Source organism: Puntigrus tetrazona, chromosome 10, assembly GCF_018831695.1.
Source record: "Puntigrus tetrazona isolate hp1 chromosome 10, ASM1883169v1, whole genome shotgun sequence".
NCBI classification, from domain to species: domain Eukaryota; kingdom Metazoa; phylum Chordata; class Actinopteri; order Cypriniformes; family Cyprinidae; genus Puntigrus; species Puntigrus tetrazona.
Genome location: NC_056708.1, coordinates 6,384,584 through 6,407,231, shown reverse-complemented (window position 1 = coordinate 6,407,231; position 22,648 = coordinate 6,384,584). Strand labels below are relative to the sequence as shown.

The 22,648-nt window shown below is 34.8% G+C and overlaps 2 protein-coding genes across 3 annotated transcripts in view; both read right to left on the bottom strand.

The window, feature by feature from the left end:
* Positions 1 to 2,000: 2,000 nt before the first annotated feature.
* Positions 2,001 to 21,714, bottom strand: dmtn (dematin actin binding protein). The gene is made up of 16 exons (XM_043251208.1): positions 21,633 to 21,714; positions 12,013 to 12,072; positions 11,594 to 11,656; positions 11,286 to 11,441; positions 10,953 to 10,997; positions 9,735 to 9,867; positions 9,609 to 9,653; positions 9,340 to 9,483; positions 7,879 to 7,988; positions 7,610 to 7,715; positions 7,165 to 7,229; positions 5,281 to 5,329; positions 5,065 to 5,072; positions 4,701 to 4,766; positions 4,300 to 4,380; positions 2,001 to 3,105 (listed from the first exon to the last, which is right to left on the bottom strand). The coding sequence occupies exons 2-16, from the start codon at positions 12,019 to 12,021 to the stop codon at positions 2,992 to 2,994; spliced, it is 1,194 nt and encodes a 397-aa protein (XP_043107143.1). The 5' UTR covers positions 12,022 to 12,072; positions 21,633 to 21,714; the 3' UTR covers positions 2,001 to 2,991.
* Positions 11,594 to 22,648, bottom strand: part of xpo7 (exportin 7) — a 32,025-nt gene continuing 20,970 nt past the window's right edge. For both annotated transcript variants that reach the window (XM_043251205.1, XM_043251207.1), the window contains exons 29-30: positions 12,013 to 12,072; positions 11,594 to 11,656 (exon numbers count right to left, since the gene is read on the bottom strand). In XM_043251205.1, the coding sequence (XP_043107140.1) occupies positions 12,034 to 12,072 (39 nt within the window). In that variant the 3' untranslated portion in view covers positions 11,594 to 11,656; positions 12,013 to 12,033. The remainder of the gene's footprint in view (positions 11,657 to 12,012; positions 12,073 to 22,648) is intronic.

Here is a 22,648-nt window from a genome sequence, read left to right as displayed (position 1 = left end):
CTCAATGAACCCAAAATCAAAGCTGAATATTTTTGGTAGTTTTTAGTTTTAGCTGTTTTAGGAGGATATCTGTTTGCGCAGGTGGCCATTACTGTGCATACGTATTAGGCAACATATACATATATATATATAAATAAAAAACAAAAAAAAAAAAACCCATTTCAATTATTTATTTTCACCACTGAAACCAATTTAACATCTCAACATTCAAAAATAAAACCAAAACAAATAAGTGACCAACATAGCCACCTTTCTTTGCAAGGACACTCAAAAGCGTGCCATCCATGGATTCTGTCAGTGTTTTGATCTGTTCACCATCAACATTGTGTGCAGCAGCACCCACAGCCTCCCAGACACCGTTCAGAGAGGTGTACCGTTTTCCCTCCTTGTAAATCTCACATTTCATGATGGACCACAGGTTCTCTACAAGGTTCAGATCAGGTGAACAAGGAGGCCAAGGCATTAGTTTTTCTTCTTTTAGACCCTTTCTTGCCAGCCATGCTGTGGAGTACTTGGACGCATGTGATGGAGCATTGTCCTGCATGAAAATCATGTTCTTCCTTGAAGGATGCAGACCACTGCTTGAAGAAGGTGTCTTCCAGAAACTGGCAGTAGGATTGGGAGTTGAGCTTGACTCCATCCTCAACCTGAAAAGGCCCCACAAGCTCATGTTTGATGATACCAGCCCAAACCAGTACTCCACCTCGGACTGGAGCTCTCTGCCCTTTACCGATCATCAAGACTCACTCTCATTTCATCAGTCCATAAAACCTTAGAAGATATTTCATGGCCCAGTCTTGACGTTTCAGCTTGTGTGTCTTGTTTTAAGCCTTTCTTACCTTGGCCATGTCTCGGAGTATTGCACGCCTTGTGCTTCTGGGCCCTCCAGTGATGTTGCAGCTCTGAAATATGGCGAAACTGGTGGCAAGTGGCGTCTTGGCAGCGGCACGCTTGACTTTTCTCAGTTCACGGGCAGTTATTTTGCGCCTTGGTTTTTCCACGCGCTTCTTGCGACCCTGTCGACTATTTTGAATGAACCGCTTGATTGTTCGATGAGCACGCTTCAGAAGCTTGGCAATTTTAAGAGTGCTGCATCCCTCTGCAAGATATCTCACTATTTTTGACTTTTCGGAGCCTGTCAAGTCCTTCTTTTGACCCATTTTGCCAAAAGAAAGAAAGTTGCCTAATCATTATGCACACCTGATATAGGGTGTTGATGTCATTAGACCACACCCCTTCTCATTACTGAGATGCACATCACCTAATATGCTTAATTGGTAGTAGGCTTACGAGCCTATACAGCTTGGAGTAAGACAACATGCATAATGAGGATGATGTGGTCAAAATACTCATTTGCCTAATAATTCTGCACTCCCTGTATATGTTTACATAAGAAATACACAGTATACACACTATTATGCAAACAAAAACTTTTATTTTGGAGACGATTATTTGTGCTTAATCGCTTGACAGCACTACAAAAAAGACATTTCTAGTGTTATTTGTGTTTCAAATAAATACTGTTCTTTTGAACTTTTCTAAACATTAAAGCATACGGGGGTTGGGGGGATGTATCACGGTTTCCACAAAAATACTAAGCAGCACAATTGTTTATATAACACGGATAATAATTCGATTAATGTTCCTTGAGCGGCAAATTAGCAGATTGGAATGATTTCTGAAGGGTCATGTGACACTGAAAATGTAATGATGCTGAAAATGCAGCTTTACGTCCCAGGAATAAATTATATTTTAAAATATATTCTAATAGAAAACATTTATTTTAAACTGTAATAATATTTCATAATATTACTGTATTTGTAATTAAATAAATGCAGCCTTTAGTGTTATATTTAACAATAATATATATATATATATATATATATATATATATATATATATATATATATATATATATATATATATATATATATATATATATATATTTTATTTTTTTTTTTTTTTTTTTACGAATTGAAATGTTTGCTTGACACAAATTCTAACATGAAGCCTTTTATTTTTTTTCTCAACATTACACCATGTTACATAAAAACGGTGATGAAACACAGAACTATGAACAGACACATAATCGTTGGCCGGTCTCCACTGTAAGCGTGCAAGTGCATGATCGGATAACACCTTTGCCATTTTAAAAGACACCGCAATGGAGACCATCTACTAAAGGCAGTAAAAACGCAAGTATGCATCGACAAAAGACATTCGAAATCCAAGAGAAAGTGGCTTTGTGTGAAACACAGATCTTCTAGTGTTCGGTAATTACAACCTACTGTATGAAGCACCAACAGTGTACAAGAACCCAAAGCCAGAGCTTACCAGCAAGCCTGAGCTTAGATATTTCATATTAGTCCACAATATAACACTGTTGCTATTAGCACGAATAGAAGTCGAATATCGCAGTAAAACTTAGTGTCCATGCATTTTTAATGAATGATGATGAACATTACATTTTTGTTAGATGTTAGAAACGTTCATCTAGTGATTGTTGAAGCTGAACTTTACGTATCGACACCAAGAATAAATAAAAATAACATGATATATGTACAGTGCCGTATGCGTTTGGGATACAATAAATTAAGTTTGTAATGGAATATCAGTGAACACGCACAAAAAATGTGATTTTTACGATTAAAACTTTGTGTAAATATATAGGCCTATTATTATAAACATCTCTGGGCACTTTAAGAATTTGAAATAGATGTAAGGCGCAAAGAAGCGGCTGAAATTGATATTCCATCACTAATAATTTTTCAGATATGGACGGCTGTTTCGTGGGTCTGCGTGTCTGTATTACGTACACCAGAGACGTACAGGAACGGCTGTATATGCGAGTGAAATAAGATCTGGTAATGTGGCGTCATCTTCCTTGCTTATCTTCAAATGTCTGCATAGCATCCGTATTAGATTAGAGTGGGTATTACTGGCGTCTCCGGAGGGCGAGAGGTTCAGTGTCCGAGTCCAAATGTCCTAATGTTAGAAAAGAGACACTTTCTTCTTCAGGTCATTCCGTTTCCATAGAGACAGACGATCAAATTCTGTGATGGACATTCCGAATAAGCTCTGGAATTCCTCTGGAGACAGATGCCGCTTTGAAAACAAGATAACAACGGGGGAAATGTCTCCAACTTAACTTCAATATCGATTGAACTATGTTACAATATTATTTACGGTATTCTCCATGGCAATAAAATATATAAAAAATATTATAAAATTATTTTAAAATGATATCAAATTATTAATTGATTAATTACATTTATTTGTTTGTGGTTGTAATGTTTGGAATATGTTTCAACAATAAGAATTATTATTAATAATAATAATGTTTTTGAAGATATTAAAATTAATAAAAACATTTTCTTAAAAATTCATTTGTGCATTTGAAAACAACAACAACAATAGTAATAATAATGAACTATTAGAAACTGTTATTTATTTTCATATATATATATATATATATATATATATATATATATATATATATATATATATATATATTCATATAATAATATATTCATTGCAAATTAATTTAGTTTGCCAATTATTTTATATAGTTTATGTGTATGTATATATATATATATATATATATATATATATATATATATATATATATATATATATACACATATGCGTATGTGTGTGTATATATATATATATATATATATATATATATATATATATATATATATATATATATATATATATATATACACATACGCATAACTATATAAAATAATTGGCAAACTAAATTAATTTGCAATGAATATATTTGTACATAAAAAGACATGCATGAATATATTTAGGAAAAAATGTCAGGATTAATATATTAAATGTATAACAATAAAAATAGTAATAATAATCATAATCATAATCATCCTTACATTTAATAGCGTTTAAATCTCTAAAATATTCTAAAAACACTCCAAATAAATACATCTGTTTAAATGTTCAGTTATTGTGTAAAATAATAATAATAATAATTATTAACTATTTGAAAATATAAAATGTAACAAAAAATGTTTGTTAAAATGTAATTTTGTATTTGTGGTCGGAGTGTTTAGAAAACTACTACTACTACTACTACTAATAGTCGTAACACAATACACTAAATAAATAAATGCACATTTTTAGCATATTATTATTATTATTATCACTGTTGTTGTTGCTATTATTATTAAATTAAATAATGGCAAAGAAAGTCAAGGTTACATTTTATAATAATATTATATATTATAATAATATTTATTCATTCATATAGTTAATTATTTCTAATTTGTGACTTACCTCTAACCTGGTCCGGTCAACACCCGGAGGAAGCTTACTGCGCCCTCTGTGGGTTACAATCAGCATTTCATAGGGATATATCTGAAGGAAGACGAGATTTCGTTACAATCTGGTACAGTTTCAACAGTAATGTTCTCATGCTTTTTCTTTTTTTTTTTGCCTTTACACGGTAATCGGGTCGTCACATGCACAAAGGCTTGATCAAGGGAGAATGTTCACCACACAAACAACCTCCAAAGTTTTCACTGCGACACTGTCTTCGCGGATGGCCTCAGTGAATTCTGCATTCAATGGATGCGAAGCTCGGAAGCGGCACGGACGTGAGTGGATGTATGTCACGGGGGTTAGAAGACAAAAGCAGGGCATGAAAACTTTGGAGGGTCTCGTAACATCCGCCTCACCTTCTGTTCCAGAATACTAGGAAGAGAGCTTCCTCTGTCCATTCTCCCACTCTGTGCGTCGCCATTCTATGAAGACGCCACCCCAGCCCCCGAAAAAAATGCCACCCCGGGACAAAGGAGATCAACATGAGACAGGTACATTTACATCCATAATAATGAATCAGCCTCATTCGACTCATTATTAAGTGTGCAAACAGAGCGAGGAGATCAAATGAGTCTGAAGCCATGAAAGGAGTGTGTAGGCTAATGTCAGGGTAAAGATACATTAGTAGCAGGAAAATGTCTGAGCCATTTAGCCGCTGCTGGTCTTTTTAGGAAACCCAACAGCCATGCTTGTGAGATCAAATAAAGAAACCCTTCTTACCTGTACGCCTGTAGAGGACACAGAAAAAAAAAAGATTATTAAAAATGTTCAGGGACACCGACCAAAATACAGCGATGTTAAACGGATATCTTCCTCATGTTTGTGGATTCTCACTCGGATGATTATATGGACAGCAGAATTTATGGCACGAACGTATCTAAAAATGTGGATTTTAATACCCCGCTTATGTGTGCTGCATTTTTTTTTTTACCCTACCTGTTTTTGCTTTTCCGTTGTCTGTGGAGGCGAAGTCCGCAGACTGAAGCTACAAGCATGAAGAGAAACGCACGTTACACACACACACACACACACACACACACACACACACACATATAAGAGCTACAGAAACATCTTAAACATCAGCTACTAAAGGTATAGAAAAGCAAAAAAGTGGCTAAAGTACCTAAGGGTCAGAGAGGTGGTGAAAAAACATTATTTGTATTATTATTATTATTATTATTATTATTATATTAAAGTACAATAAATTGATTTTCATTTATAATATTACAAATAAAAATTATGATTTTAATCATAAAGGATAAAGTAAAAGGATAGTAAAGGATAACTAAAAATACAATTTATTTAAATTATTACAGTGAGCAATATATAATAATTATATATTTTTAATACAGCCAAGATAAATAAAATGTATTTATCAAAATTATAAATGCAAATGTGTAATATTATTAATTATATATAAATAGGTAGGATATTAATTACAACTTAATTATCACAATTATTGCTATTAGTTAATAGTATTCATTAATATTAATAATTACAAATTAAAATGTATTACATAAAGAAGTTATATACAGTCAAGGCCAAAAATATCGACACCTTTGCAAATCTGTCGGAAAATGCAACCCTTCTCTCGGAAAACTGTTGCAGTTGCAAATGTGTTGGTACTCGCATTAATTTTTATTTGGACTGGAGAAATACAAAAAAGTCGAATCTGATACAATTCCAGACAGAACCCAACAAATGCACTGAACAAAATTATTAGCACCTTTAACTTAATATTTGGTAGCACCCCATTTGGAAAAACAATAACTGATATCATTTGCTTCTTGCAACCATGAATGAGTTTCCTCCATCCCTCTACTGGAAGTTTGGACCACTCTTCTATTTGAAAGTGCTCCAGCTCATTTAGATTTGAAGGTCTCTGCACAGGATTCACATCTGGATTCATTGCTTGCTATTTCTGAACTCTATAGCGCTTTGTACTTTAAGATCTCTGGAGATGGACTTGTAGCCTTGAAATTGTCCATGTTCTTCCACTAAAATCCAGACAACTTCTCCACACAAAGCAAAGGATGAGTCGACTTTTCTCCATTTCCACTGGTTGCGAGAGTGATTGCTATATTTTCTACGCTACTTGCCACAGGTGCGTCTAAATGCAAATTACAGGAGCGTCACGTTTCAAAAAGCAATTACTTTTCAAAGTGCCAGTAATTTGGCCCGGTTCTGTGTGAAATTGTGATCAAGTTTCACTTTTCTTCTCAGTTTTTTTGTGTTGTTGAAGTGCAAACAAAACCAAACATTTGCAATTGGACCGATTTGCTGAGAGAAGAGCTGCATCTTCTGAAAGAATTGCAAGGGTGCCGATATTTTTGGCCATGACTGTATCAGTCAAGAAAGACTTTATTTTAATTATTGCAATTAATGCATGTTAATTATTATTATTATTATTATTATTATATATTTAACATTACAAATAATATTATTCCTTAAACATATTAAAGGGACACTTTAAAATAGGAAATAGACTCTTTCTCTGTCTTAGTACATAATATAACTAAAGAAGAGTCAAGCTTTAAACAGGAACGATATAAAAAATTCATAATGCTACTGGTCTAATTGGATTCAATGATCTATGCTAAGCTATGCTAAAAGAACCATCGCCAGACCCAGAGATCGACTGAATAGGTTCCAAAACTGTTTAACTCAGTGAGCTGGACAATGAGAAGAAAAAAGAGGTAATAATTAATATTATCAATATTCATATTAACAATAGTTCTAGAATATTTTTCTGAATAATAAAGTAACTTGACAGGAAAAGTCGTATGATGATTAAATGTTTGGAGGTCTGATCTCTCTTACTCTCGTGAGGCCCGTTCGACTGCAGGGAGGTAAAGAGGCCGATTTCGTCGCGCTGGCTGATGATCCTGCAACGAATGCCAAAGAAACGCTTCATTAGAAGCCCGACATGCATTCTTCAGTAGACTTTCTATTCACGCAAACGCAGTTCGTCATCTGAACACTGCTAGCAGGAGAAACAGGCGAATGCAGTGGATATAGAGGTTAACACTCTGCAGATTAAAGGTTTCGGAAGGGGTTTGATTCCACAGAAGAAGCATCTAGTTTTCTAGAAAAACATCTCTTAAAAAATACAAAAATGTGAAATATACTTTTTTATTTTGTGTAAAGTTTTCATTGATGTTAAAGGTGCTTCGTGGAATCACCAACTCTGATACGAAATGTCTTTGGAAGACGAAGCTACAGAAAGCACTGAAGTGCATTGAAGACTAAAACAGACATCACGTACCCAAATGTATGTTAGTCCCGTCTGGCAGGGAACGTGTTTTTCTGCGGATGAGCACTGATTTCTCTATTTCCTCCTTCAGGATCAATTTGCCCAAGTTAGACTGAATCTGAAGAACAAACAGACCGGTCATGATTGGCCAGATCCATTAAGCGCTGTGTTCTGTGTGTGTGTGTGTGTGTGTGTGTGTGTGTGTGTGTGTGTGTGTGTGCGTATGCATCAAACAAACACAGCCCAGGACGGATTTATAGGGAGAGGGATATTAATGTCACCTTCTGAAGTTCCTGTTCCTGGAGTCTCTTTGCATCTTCTGTCAGATCCTCAAAGTCATCATCCTCCACTGGCTTTCCCTGCTCAGCTGCCTTCTTCCTCCACTCGATCTCTGTCGTGAATTTCATTTATATTCATAATTAATATTACAACAATACTGGAATACTACAATGTAGTATACAGACAGTAAAATAAATATTAAACATTAAAAACAAATATTATTAAGTACTAATCAGTGGAGAGAGACTTTTAATTATTATAAATACAAATTGTAATAATTATTGTTTGTTAATATTAATTTTTAATATTACAGTAACATCAGAATACTACAGTATAATGTAAATGTATTTATTTTGACTAAAAGAAATTAATAATATTGATTTAATCAATAGATTAATCAATTTTAATAATTATAATCAATTATGTTAATAATAGTATAAATTCATATTAATATTGTATATTAAGAAGTAATAAAAATGTAATCATAAACCAGAGGAGAAAACTGATTAAAACGAGTGATAGTAATTTAATATTAATATTTATTAATACAATAATAATATTAATCAATTAATTGATTACAAATAATATAATTTACAATAATAATATAGTTTCCAATATAATTTAACAATAAAAATAATAAATTTTTATTATTGTCATTATTATAACTTGAAATAAATAATAATATCAATTAATCAATAAATTAATCCATTTTAATTATTATAATCAATAATGTTAATAATAGTAGTAAGTCGTATATAGTATTAATTATTATTTATATTTAATATTACAATAATATTAGGATACTGAATAATATTGTAAGATTGCATAATATGAAGTAATAAAAATTAAATAATAAACTAGTGGTGCAAAATGACATTAAAATTACAATGAATGCTAGTCATTAGTAATTTAATTTAATCATTAATATTTAATATTACAATAATGTCAGAATACTACAGTATATTACAAATAATGTAATTTACAATCATAATAAAAATAACAGCAATAATAATCATAATCAACGAAAGACTAAATATTAATTATTATAACTAGTAAAGCTAAGAATAATAATTACTAATTGTACTGATTGATTAGTATTGATACTCGTATTCAGTATTACTTTATTAGATTACTACAATATAACATAGCAATATTGTATTGTATCAATAACTTTATTATATAGAAATAAAATTATTAATCAGTGGAGAAAGACTGCTATACTAAGAATTATTTGCTTACTACTATACTACTCATTTTTTAAAATACATTTATTTTACTATATTTTAAATGCACATATGCTAAAAAGGTTAATCATCTCTGACTAATCACGCTTCTGTAAAGCAGTAATAGTATCAGGAAGATGTCATTGATTTCACTTTCAGTATGATCTATGTGTGGAGTTTGGACCAATCATATGTGACAGTGGGAGGGGCCAGAGGAATATGAAGCTGGTGTTCATTTACCCATAGTAGCTAGAGAGGGCGGACAGGGCCAGTACTCGGTCTCTATCTTCGAAGGCAGGTTGGGGTCAGGCGGCTGGGCTGCTGGGAACTTGGAGGACTCGATGATGACATCGTGTTTACTGTGAGACGTTCCCGTCTGTCCGTCTGAGGACAAAGACAAACATCAACACACGTGACCGGTTCAGCTTCCAATACAACCTGAAAAGCCAATAATCTCACATCTAGGTGACTGGCTAACTAGAAAACTGTATATATTGAAGCAGAAATACCGTGTTTGTAAATCGGTGGCTTCTTGTAGATGTTGATGCCACTGTCTGAAACGTAAAAGCACGTGCAGAGTTACAGCTCCCACACGTTGGAGTGATTGAGAGAGGTGGTATTGTGCTGTGAAGTACCGGGTCTGTGGAAGTGCTGCATGGGCCCTTTGGAAGCGGGGCTGATTTTGCGGAGCTGCACCGTGGAGCCCATGTTGGAGCCTCCTGGAGAGCCCTGCTCTGACCACTCCTTGGGCTCTTTTGAAGCAAATATCTGAAAGAACGGGCCAACCGCACGAACCTTCTATTATGCTGACGACGAAGCACTTGATTATGATGACATAAATTTATGTTTGAAATCCTGATCTAGAGTGGGCATAATTTAAACACTCAGCGTGTTGCCTGAAGCCAGACCTTCATATTTCACCGCCTGCATCAATAATATGACGATGCAAACTCATGCCTCGCTGTAGAATACGCTAAGGGCGGTCAGAAGCACAGAATGCCGTTTGATTCCACCGTTCAGTTTTCTAGTTAGTTTAAATGAAGGTAAGTAAGAATGTGCAACAATATAATTCAGGCTGATACATATATGCTGCAATAGTATGAATTTAGATTCATATTAAATAATACTAGAATACTACAATATAATGTTGCAATGAATTGTATTAAGTGTGATGAATTCAAAATAAATGCAAAATAAGGTCAAGATGCATAAATATTTTCATGTATTGCCAATAACCAATATATGGCCAATATAAAAATATATATATATATATATATATATATATATATATATATATATATATATATATATATATAAACAATATAATATATATATATAATATATATATATATATTTATATATCTCATTAAACATACTATAATTATATAATAATAATTCATATATATATATTTATATATCTTTAATGAAAAACACATACTAATAATTATAGCAATAATTCATATATATATAATTATATATACTAATATTATATATATATATATATATATTTTTTTTTTTTCCAGATAAAATTACATACTATAATATAATATTTTAATGAATGGTATACATTATAAATGAACAAATGAACTATATTAAACTTCTGGCTAAAACGAAATAATATTAACCTAAATAATGGGAATCAAATAAAATAAGATCATTAAATCATTACATTGTAATAATATGAATTCATATTCAGTATTACAATAATATTAAAATACTGTACTATTATAATTAATAATAATAAGTACAAAATAATAATATTAATAGTGGGTCCTCAGTAAAACGACACCAGAAGTGCGCAGAAGATAAGTGTGCTGGTTAAAACTAGTGTACTAGAGTCCTGGTGGTCTCACCTCGGGGGAAGGAGGGGGCGAGATAGAATGAGGAGACATTGATCTCTGGAGGAGACAAAGAGAGAAAACAGAACACACACATGCATGCATCGTCTTCAACATCCAGCGGCTCTTTAACACACACACACACACACACAAATGATTTCACACGCTTAACAAAGCTCGAGCAATAGCAGTAAACTTACATCTCACCAGCTTCCTATACACCAAAACACATATATTGATTTCACTTAAAGAGGAAGTAGTAAAACAGACGATAAAGCTTCTTAAACGCTTCCCAACGGTACAACGAAACAAAGGTTCGAACTATAGCCAAGCTCGTTCTTCTCTGACCTCTCTGCTCCTGGAGAGACCTATCCGATCCAGGGCTGAGATATTAAAATGCGGCTCGTACACCATCAGATCTGGCCGCTCCACCTCGAGAATGGCTTTGTCTTTGGGGATGGCGGCCAAGTCTTTGTATCCAATGACCTGATTGTCCATCCGCGCCTTTGGAGAGTTAGAAACAGAGAGGCTGAATGAAAGAAGAGCTTGTCCTCTGAGACGCCTCACGGCTTCCTGGGAACTGGGATGTCGAGCATGTGCTTTACGGCAGATAACAGAACGCACGTGTTATCTGTCAAACCGAAAGTTTAACTTACCACAATGGAGGTGGCTGGGGACCCAGGAGCGCTTGGACCCCGGGAGGACGGGGCCGTCCCTGCCTTGGCGGTGGGAGAGCAGAGCAAAAAGGTCAGAGGTCATCATTTAACTGCTACCATCAAGGGACGTGACATTAGTGAGAAATGAGAACTAGGGGTGACGCCATCAATCAAACTGATGATGCGTGTCGCTCAGCCACGCCCCCTTACCATTTTCACTAAGTGAAAAAAAACCCACTGCAGATCTGATCATACTTTAATGGGTTTACTTTGACAGAAAGACTATATAGAGGTCAGTATCCATTTCCAACATTTTGTAAATTCTAGTGCTAGGAGATGAGGACTGGGGGCAAATAAATAGCTATGAGCTATGAATAAAATATGGTAAAATCAAGCATGTCGGCATTCACGTGTATTACCTTCTGCATGACTGAGGTAAACTATGAAACTCCCTTCTTTGCTCTTCCAGGTACACAGATCTGCAAAAAGAGAACAAAAAGAAGTCTTGAATTATCAGCTGGATATTTAGACATGCTGAATGATGATGGCTAAAGTGGCGTTAAGGCTAACTAATTTAGTTGAGCAGTATTTTATTGTCAAACGATTTTAAGTTATTACGATTAAAAGTTTATAAAAATAAGTTAAATATAAAATGATTAATTGTGATTAATCACTTCCAAAAGTTTTTGTTTGCTTAATATATGTGTGTGTTCTGTGCATATTTATTATGCATATATGTATTTTGACAATTTACATTATAAATAAATATATTTAATATATAAACATACCATATTTTTCTGAATTATATACATGCAGGTGTATTTGTATACATACATACGCAGTATACACATATTATGCAAACAACTTTTATTTTGGATGTGATTAATTACGATTAATCATTTGACAACACTATTAAAATGTTAAGAAATGTATTATTGTTTAATATTATAATTTTATTATTATTTATACTACTATTCACTTTGAAGTCTGTAAGATTTTTTATAGTCGTTTCTAAAAAAAAAAAAAAAAAAAAAAAAACCCAAAACTTTCTTTTCAGTTCACCAAACTTATGAACTTTTCAGTTTATAAAACTGTAATATTGTAAAGAAAATTATTAGAATTTAACTGTTCTCTATTTGAAAATATTTTAAAACATATTTTATTACTATGATGTCAAAGGTAATTTTTAAACATCATTACTCCAGACTTCAGTGGCACATGATCCTTCAGAAATTATAATAATATGCAGATTTATTTATTTGTTTTTGGAATTTTCACTTTTGGATTTCTTTCTTCAAAAAAACAAAACAAAACAAAAAACCCTCAACTATTCTTCCTTACATACCCATTCCTTCTCATGTAAATAGTAAAATATTAATAAATCTGACTATATTTACATATTTTTAAGGGAAAACTATATTTTGTAAAACATTTCCCAAAGGGTTCACCGCTCGCTTTTACTTACCAGCCATCCACAAAACTCTACAACAATGCAATTCTACAGAAATGTGCTAAAAATGGCTCAGAACACCTTAGCAACCACGAAACAACGGCTTTGCAATCACACCTCAACAACCCATCATTACGGTTTTCTTTTTGGAAAATGTAAAACTTCAGTTGGAAATGGAATATAACAATAGGCTTGATACTACGTTTTGATATAAATCACAGCTTTAGGACTATGAGAGCCGAACCAACGTTTTGTAGATCTCACGTTAGCAGACTGCATCGGCGGGAACGATCCTGAAATTCATTCTGAGGCGATCCATTTAATTAGTCTCCCACTGAGGGCGTTCAACACCCACCGTGTCGCACTCATAACAAGCTTACTGCACACACAGCTTCATTACATTCAGAGATGCGTTTCATCTGTTTCATGCTAGAAAGGTACCATAAAATGAATATTAAAGTCGATGTTTCTATTGAAATCCTTTCTCCTTGCTCAGTTTCATATGCAATGTAAAGTTGATCCCCAATTGCGCAGAAAGAGGCAAGAAATATGTACCAACAAGTACATAAAACTGCAGTTTACAAAAGAAATGACCACTAGAGGAATGTCATGTTATGGCTTCAAAACGATATTAATATGCTTTCGAAAACTGATGCCTTTGAACGTCAGCATCACACGCATCCAGCTTCGTATCTAAGCGTTTTCAGACGGTAGGTTTGTTCGGCAGCTGAATCCGTGTTGAACCTAAGTGGACATTTCTCTTTGAACCCGTGGCGAAATGTGCAGCTAAGTACGTAAAAACGGTGTTGCGCAAAACGTGCAATATTTTTACGAGACCGGGTATTTTTGTGACTTTATAAGCCGTTATCAGTGTGAATAAATACGAAGGAGAGCACTTATACCATTCATCTGTTCCCCACTAAGAGGATCAGCGGACTCGTGTCTTTACGAAATTACATGTTAGTTCATTAGATGCAGGGACGGTATCCTGTTAGCGCGGGGAAGGGGAAGTGACATCACGATTGCTCACCCGATTTCAGCATGAGCAGAGAATTTATAACTGACCACATTATTTATCTAGATCCAGCATCAGAAAACACAGTATACTGCAGATGGTCCCGGGCTGGCAATGGTTAATGTGCTAATTAGAATCGCAGGCATTTCAATTTCATATAAGGACGAGCCTTGAATATTTTATGAAAAGAGTCTAAGTAACACACTCTGGGCAGGATACAAGCCTCGAGGCGTTTTGAATCCATTTCCTTGCATTAAAACAGTTGACAAAGATGGGGTTTTTTGTGTGAAAACAGCTTTTTGATTTGCTGGAGTCGGGAGTTCACTCGAGGTGAAGCGAGAGGTTTTTTGTTCCGCTTTGTTTTGACTGCTCGTGCCTTGCTTCGGGGGAAAAGAGACAAAATGTCAGGGGAAATGCATTGCGTTTATAAAACTGAGATAGAAAAATCTGGGTCATGTTCCATCTTAAATTCGAATGCCTAAAAAAATAAAACTATTGTTGTTTTCGTGCATTAAATGGCAATTACGCACAATTCCACTCAAACGCTCCTTAAAATTTCAAAAACACAATTTTTAAAAAATAAAATAGTTCAGCTTAATATGCAGAGACAACTACAAGTGAAGCTTTCTGTAAGCTGATCTCCATGAAAAGAGAGCATCATTTATACTATTGTTATTTATTAATATTTTTAATTATCTTTTACATTTATGTTTTCAGCATTTCATTTTTTACAAAAGATGTGTTATTTATCAATTATATTATTATTCTTTCACATTTATATTGAGCTTTTTCTGTATGACTAATTTAGTAATTTCTTATTTCAATTCAATACTTCAATTAATCACGGTAATTGTTTAATTACAGCCGATCACTTTCTCTCACACTGTTTTTCTATTGTTTAAAAAACAATTAATATTCAGTAAAATCATCAGTTTAACTGCACTGACACAACAAAATTTGCACTGAAATATCTGGACAACATCGACACTGTTATTGAACCGAATAATGACTAATAATGGAGTTGAACAACGGCGCTTATCTTCTGTAGAGCTCCATTACGGCTGAAATTGATTGATTGTATAACATTAACAGTTATTTTTCGGGTTTATCAAAGCTGATTTGACAGTCTGTGTTGCATAAAGAGCTATATAAGTGAATTAAATTTCGTATCATAAAATGAAATAAAAATCTAGATGCAATCAGTTTCGTTTGCCATTGTCTTTATTATTCCCATTTACCCTCCTTGTTTGACTAAAACCTCGATTTCTTCCTGAGACGGAAATGTATCGTAGCACCAAACATTCACTATGGGTTTCGTCTTTCCCATCCCGGCCTGACCTCAGCCACAGCCGGCTGTCTCTGCTGGTTAGCGGGGTTAGCGACCGGCTCAGGTCAGGTTTACTGTGGCGTGAAGGACGCTGCGCCGAGACCCTCAGCACCTCTTTACACTGACATGATTGATCGCCCCGAGAACACAACGTAAACGAGATGAAGGGACCCATGTGCGTCAAGCCGTCTGTAATTCAAGTTCAATCAGGCTAAAAAGAGTCCCCGAACACCGGGCTCGAATAAAGTTTGATTTACTGCTCGTTCGCACGCCGAGAAGACAATTTAGCACTTTAATAATTACACGGCGTCTGTACGGTTCTTGCTATCTGGTTCCCCGCTGTATAGAGATTTGTCTGCAGCTGATTTTTCTGTGGTGCGCATTACAGGTAACCCGCAAAAATGGAGCCGTCTGCTGCTCCGGCAGGAATCTGATAGCACGCGTCATCTCAAAACGCAGCAGAGGACAGAACCCGTTGTTTCTAGCTTTGCTTTTAAAACGAAGCACGACCGCAAATCTATCTGCCATCTTTTGGTAAAATGCTGGGCAATAGACTTTATCAATGTCTTGAGACAATGTCAGAAATAGTGCTGTCAAACGATTAATCACCTCCAAAATAAAAGTTTTTGTTTACATAATATGAGTGTGTGTATATAAAGACATACACATACAGTATATATCTTTTTATACAGTTATATGCATTTATATGTATACGTAATAAATATACACATCACACACACATATATTATGTAGAAAAACGTTTATTTTGGATGCGATTAATCACGATTAATCATTTGACAGCACTAGAAGACATTAACTAACTTTGCTAAAAGCACACCTAAAAGAAATAACAATATTGCTTTAATACTAATATTACTTTTGGTGCTGTGAAACGATTAATCACAAATTAAACGCATCTAAAATAAGTGATTGTTTACGTATGTCTGTGTGCTGTGTATATTTGTTATGCATAGATACACACACATACACACATGTATATATTTCTGGAAAATGTCATTTTATATATTAAATATATATTTGTCTATATTACATATAGACAAATAATACTAAGTAATACTAAGAGTGTGTGTATATACTCATAATAAATATACACAGAACACACACATATAATAACAAACTAAAACTTTTATTTTGTATGCACCACCAAAATGTGAAGAAATAATTGTTGTCTTTTGTGAATCAATAAATTTCATTAATTAACGTAATACGGCAAATATATCAAAAAAATAACAGTCAAAGTGGGGCAGTCAGTCTTTTAACATTTATGAATGTCATGGATCAAGGCTGTATTACCGTTGGATTTTAAAAAATGTAATATTGTGATAATGATTCAACAAATTCCTTAAGCTTTGTACCACAGTTAATGAATAATTGTTGTTTCAGAGATGAAAAACGATTACATTCTTCAATTACGATTTCTAATCCATATCCGGTACTAGTCCTATGTGCACTAATAGTGAAACCTCAACCAGTATAAATGAGCGTGTATTAACCAAGACCCTAGAGAAGAAATGGTAACACTTCTACTAGTAGGTAAGGTTCTACTAGTTAACAATAGCTGATGCATTAACTAACAAGGAGCAACAAGCTGTAGTATGCTCTTTGTTAACATTAGCTGACAAATAATACTGTTTTTGTTCATTCGTTGTCCATTAAATGATATACACAGATACGTTTGATTTTAATAATGTATTAGTAAATGTTTAAACGAACTATTCGTGTTAACTAATGTAATTTACCTAATGTTAACAAACGAAACCTTCATTAAATAAAAACAAGCAACACTTTGTTAGCTTATAACTATGAAATAAACACAATTAAAAATAAGAAGCAACAACAAATATATAATTAATGGCAGATTTTAACATGCTGCTGCTGCTAATATCCATACACTTATCATTTGTGGTAGAGCTTAAAATGCATCTGTTCTATTGTGTTACGGTACTTAGTATGTACTGAGAACATAAGCATGGCATAACAACATGTGCTACTACAAAACATGCTGATCAACCAGAGCGAAGCTTAGGACGCACCATCACTACATTTCCTCTAAGACAGCACATGAGGCCGGTATTAATGGACCTGCTTTAAGGCAAGCATTAGAGAAAACACAGTGTGCGTTAATAAGGAAGCAAGGCAGCGCACTCATGAGATCCAGAGAAAGCCCGTATCTCCAATCAGGCAGGGAGTTTTAGCATGCATGAGTAAGCAGTCAGGGAGTACGACTCCTGTTCACTGCAAAGAAATCAGCATGTGCTCATCACACACAGTTTTGCTTCTAATGTAAATGACTCTTGTTTATGTTATGATGGATTTTGACTGGACATTTTTTTTGTTCTGACAATTACAAATCTTCCATACTGAGGCAACGTGACCATCTTGTAGGACCATCGCAACACACTTCCAGCCACAACACAGTCGCACAAGTATATATTTTTCATCACCATTTGAGAAATTAACTAAACATTAACTAAACTAAATTCAATTATTATTATTTAAATTAAAATGATTTTTTGTGGGTGTGAAATCGGTTGAATTTTAAATGGAAAAAAAGCAAACATTATGAATTTGAAACAATTTAAATAATAATTTCCTTTAGTTTAGGTAATGGTATGATAAAACTTAAATAAAAATAATTATATCGCTTATTTAAGTCATAAACTGCACAGGAATAACCACCAAGAAAAAATTAAATAAAATAAAAAATAAAATCAAATGGATCCCGAAACCAACAGTAATCGGTCTTAAAGGAAACAGTCATTTTGGAGTCAAAACAAGGCACAATACACACCAGGATTCCACCTCAGCTCCAGCTCTGTGATGAAGAGGAAATCCTACGCTGAGAGATCCAGACTTCCTGTCATCTCACTCCCGTTCTCCCCAGTCCTCGTCCTCTCTCACTCTCTCTACACGCTGCCTCGAAGACCCCACCCACTCCTCTCTCCACCCAAACTGAAATGCACTTATCTCAGCAGACCAAGAGCAGCCAACGCCCAATCAGACCCGTCGGTTGCGTCACCGGGGCAACGCTCCGCTCCATCTGAAGCGAATTCTCCAAGCAACGCTGATGGATACAGGATCCATTACCTCTGTGAGGGCCTTGCCGCCGCTCCGCTGGGAGCGTGATGTGAGGAGCGGAGGAGCCGGGGAGCTCGACATAAACAGCCCGAGGAAACCTTCTTCTTGAAGATCTTTCATCGCATAACAATGGCCCAGAAAACAAGCTCTTCCTAACTCCTCCCCATCTCTTCCGATGTGCTGCACGTGGTCGGGCAGCCATGTTTCTTTATTCCAGACTCAGCTTTATTCCGCATGTTGTGCTATCCAGGTCATAAGCCTGGGGGGGTTTAGCTAAGCTCTGGATCGTCTTGCCCAGTTCAGTCAACAAGCTTGTGAAGATCAGACCAGCGGAGAGACTGACTGCTGGATTTGTTCAATCAGATTAGTGTTCCATTGATTAAACCTGCAACGCTTCTCAGTTCCCGCTCTTAGTGAATCACTTAACAGCAATCCCAGTGACGGGAGACATCAGTGGCCGGAAAGAGAATGATAACAACTCAACAAAATATTACAGCCTGTTTTGCAGTTTTAGGACTAAAAAAAGAGCAGCTGAATTGAGCCAAACAGAATATAATACGACAGATTAGAATAGAGGAGAATATAAATACAAACAGGAAATATTATGATAGGTAGGAACAGAATATCATGGAATAGTTCGGTCCTACAATAGAACAGAGTAGTCCTAAAAACTGTGAAATTGACTAAAATGGAATATGATGGATATGAATAGAATATGGCAGAAGAGAACAGTTCTGTATTTAAAATGGCAAAAATATATTAGAATACAACCGAACAGAGCATGACAGTAAGAGCATGAAAATGATGACAGGAAAGAACAGAAGAGAAGGGAATATATCTATACCGGACAGGAAGAAATGACTGGAATAGAATAGAATAGTCCCGTCCAAAGAAAAATCGAAAATAAAATTGAAGTAATAATATCATTTTACAAAACTGAATAGAAAGCAATAGATCCAGACTAGACAAGAAAGAACAGAACAGAAAATTATAGAATAGTCCTGTTCTAAAAATTTAATACAATAGAATATGACAGGAATGTATGTCGTATAGCAGAATAGAAAAAAATATGATAAATAAATAGTCCTAAAACTGTAAAATACATAGAAGAGAATGTGAGTAGAAGGAATAGAATATAACAAAATAGAATGGAATCTAGATAGAATAGATCTAAACTAGAGAAGAAAAAATAGAACAATCCTGAAAATGGCAAAATCAGATTGGCAGGAATGAATAAAATAGCCTATAGCAAAACAGAATAGCCATGTCCTAAAAATGACTAAATAAAATAGAGTCGAATATGAAAAGATAGAACAAAATAACAGAATAATGTAAAAGAATGAATAAAAAAAACAGGACATGACATAATAAAATGGAGTTGATCTAGACTGCATAGAATAGAAGAGTCCTAAATACGGTAAAAATGAAATAGAACAGTAGAATAGAGTAGAATGGATCTAGACTAGACATTAAGAATAGAAAACACTAGATTAAAAGAGTCCTGAACTAAAACGGCAAAATAGAATTTTTCGAATGTGGAAGTGAAAATGAATAAATATATACGTACACATGCAATCAAATAGAAACAAACCAGACAGAATAGTATTGGATAGTCCTAAAACAGCAAAACAGAACAGAACAGAATAGAATACTGGGTAGAAATGAAATTTTACTTCAGCATTGATCTTTCGCGTAAATCCAATCTAAGCAAAACAGTGCAGGAAGGGGAAGTCATCTGCTGCCTAACTTGATTTATAACATTAAACAGACAAGCTTTGATCATGCACCGTCACTACTCTACTTCATATGTTTCGGGACTAGACGGTGTGCGGATTGCCACTGGGGAATAAAAATATACACACAACAATATTTATCTACAGGTGGACACACCAGAAGAACGTGAAGAATCTCTGGATGCTGACAGTCGCTCCTTACATCTTACAGACTTTCATCTGATGATCACCTCAGCGTGTGATCACCAGGAAGTGTCTTTCTTTTTGTCTGCAGTCATTGCTGTGATGAATATTTCAACAAATATAAACCAGAGTGGCTCGTCGTGATCCAACACTAGTAATTTCCAACTAGTACACTTAAAAAAAATTTAATTAGAAAATTTTTAATTATTTAATAATTTAATAAAAAAATGTATTATAAGTCTATAATAATAATAATAATAATAATAATAATAATAATAATAATAATAAATTAAATTAGTCCAAGTAAACCAAGTAAAATAGGATAGAATAGTAGAAATTATAGACTAGTCCTGTTTGCAAAATTGAATACGGTAGAATATGACAGGAATTAATATAATTTAGCAAATCCTAAATAGTCCTAAAACGTATTAGTATATCAGTTTATTTCGTTTTATAATAAAAAATAATGAAAAAAAAGAAAAGAAAACAAGTGTTCCTCAAGGAAGAAAGCGCAGGACTGAAGGAAGCAGTAGTTTCCTGTTTCTTTTGACAGGAAAACACTGAAGCAGCGGGGACGCGCAGCTGTTCGGGGGCGCGTCTTCGGTGGCAGCGATGAGACTGTTGCCGTTTTCTTTCGTTTCTTTATTTTACTCCGTTTTACCTCCGCGTTATTCGGGTACTAGTAAAATGGAACTCGCTAACGAATAAAACGTTTACACGCGCGCAAAACCGAACCGAATCGTAATACAATTGGTTTGAACGCAAAGCGCGTAAATGATGTTAATTATATGACTGGAGTCGTGAATAATAGCGCGTGCAGGACAGTTAAAGGACAGGCCCGTATGAACACGTTCCTTCTTTAAGGTCTAACGGATTTAGTTGAAGGGTACATGGCCTAAAGACACATTTTATGTTCCACTCGGGCCTTTTAAACCCAGATTCGACATTTTCACATAAAGCTGTAAATGTCCTCTAGATCGCGAGACCGTTCCGTGCATGTAAAAGGACAACTGTCTGGTGATGCCTCCGTATGCCCCTTACGATAACGCTCACGATCTACTAAGGCTAGATATTAACACGTCCGTCCATCAACACACCGACAGATATCAAACGATGCCCGCAAATCCATACGCGTCAATAATTTGACCATATTGCCTGCACATCCTCCGCTGCATCCCAGCTCTGTGATACAAAAAAATAAAAAAATAAATAAAGACGTCGCCTAATCGTACCTGAGACCGTGAAGCAGCGGTTTATTCCGTCCTTTCCGTCCGGAGGCGCAGAAATTCAAAGGTCTCTCAAACACTCACTCAAGATCACTGCGTGGATTACGCGTTCGTGCGCGCGTGCCACACCGGCCGCGTCTCAAACACTAGCGCGCTGCCTACCTAGACCGCGCTTTGAGCGTCACGGGCGCCGTCGGCGTCAGCTGACTCGGAACGCCCTTATAATCCCCAAAAACGCGCTCCGTAGGTTTTGAAACACGGCCACTGAGAGGGATATGGGATTTTTTTTTTAAATATAGTGAATGGCCAACCAATGAGAGAAAGTGAGATTAAAGAGCTGTAGGCTACTCAAGACGGGACCGTCCTGTTCCTCTCATAATGCGTTTATTCTTGCATCGTATGCAGACTTACTGCAATCGTTATGAATGTGCGTTGTATTTTATCCTTCCCTGGTTTTGGCACGTTTCATATTATTCAAACGTACCTAAAATAAAGCCTCACACTTTTAGATACAACCGATACCTGAGTAAGACATAACAAGGCTATTTTGAATTTATTATTATTATTATTTTTTAAAAAAAGATAAGAAATAAAGCAGGCTATATAAGGCGCAAACGTTTTCTATTAGTCTGTTTAAACGGATAATTGTATTTTACATGTATATTTTTCGAAATGTGACAGTTATTTTACTACACTAATAGGTAGAATTATTTTAATTACTTCAAATAATTACTAAAATTTTTACTAAAACACTATTACAACTTACATTATACATATTTTTTTTACAATTAATTTTTTTACATTAACTTGCTTTCTAAAATGCCACCTTAAAAAAAGATGATATATTTAACTGGATAAGAAAATATATATTTTCACTAAAACCAACAGAGCCGTCAGCGCACCTAACCACTAGAGGGCGCAGTGAACCCTTTTATCCTGCAGTCGCGCTATTTGTCATTTCATTGTATATTTATTAACATAAATGCATTTTCTTTTAATAATTTCCCTTTAAACGTTCTTGT

Excerpts from the sequence above, each read along its gene's own strand:
- dmtn (XM_043251208.1), bottom strand. Across the intron at positions 9,484-9,608 it reads GCCACCGATTTACAAACACG|ACGGACAGACGGGAACGTCT; the intron begins GTATTTCTGCTT and ends CTTTGTCCTCAG. Across the intron at positions 5,330-7,164 it reads GTCGAACGGGCCTCACGAGA|CTTCAGTCTGCGGACTTCGC; the intron begins GTAAGAGAGATC and ends TCATGCTTGTAG.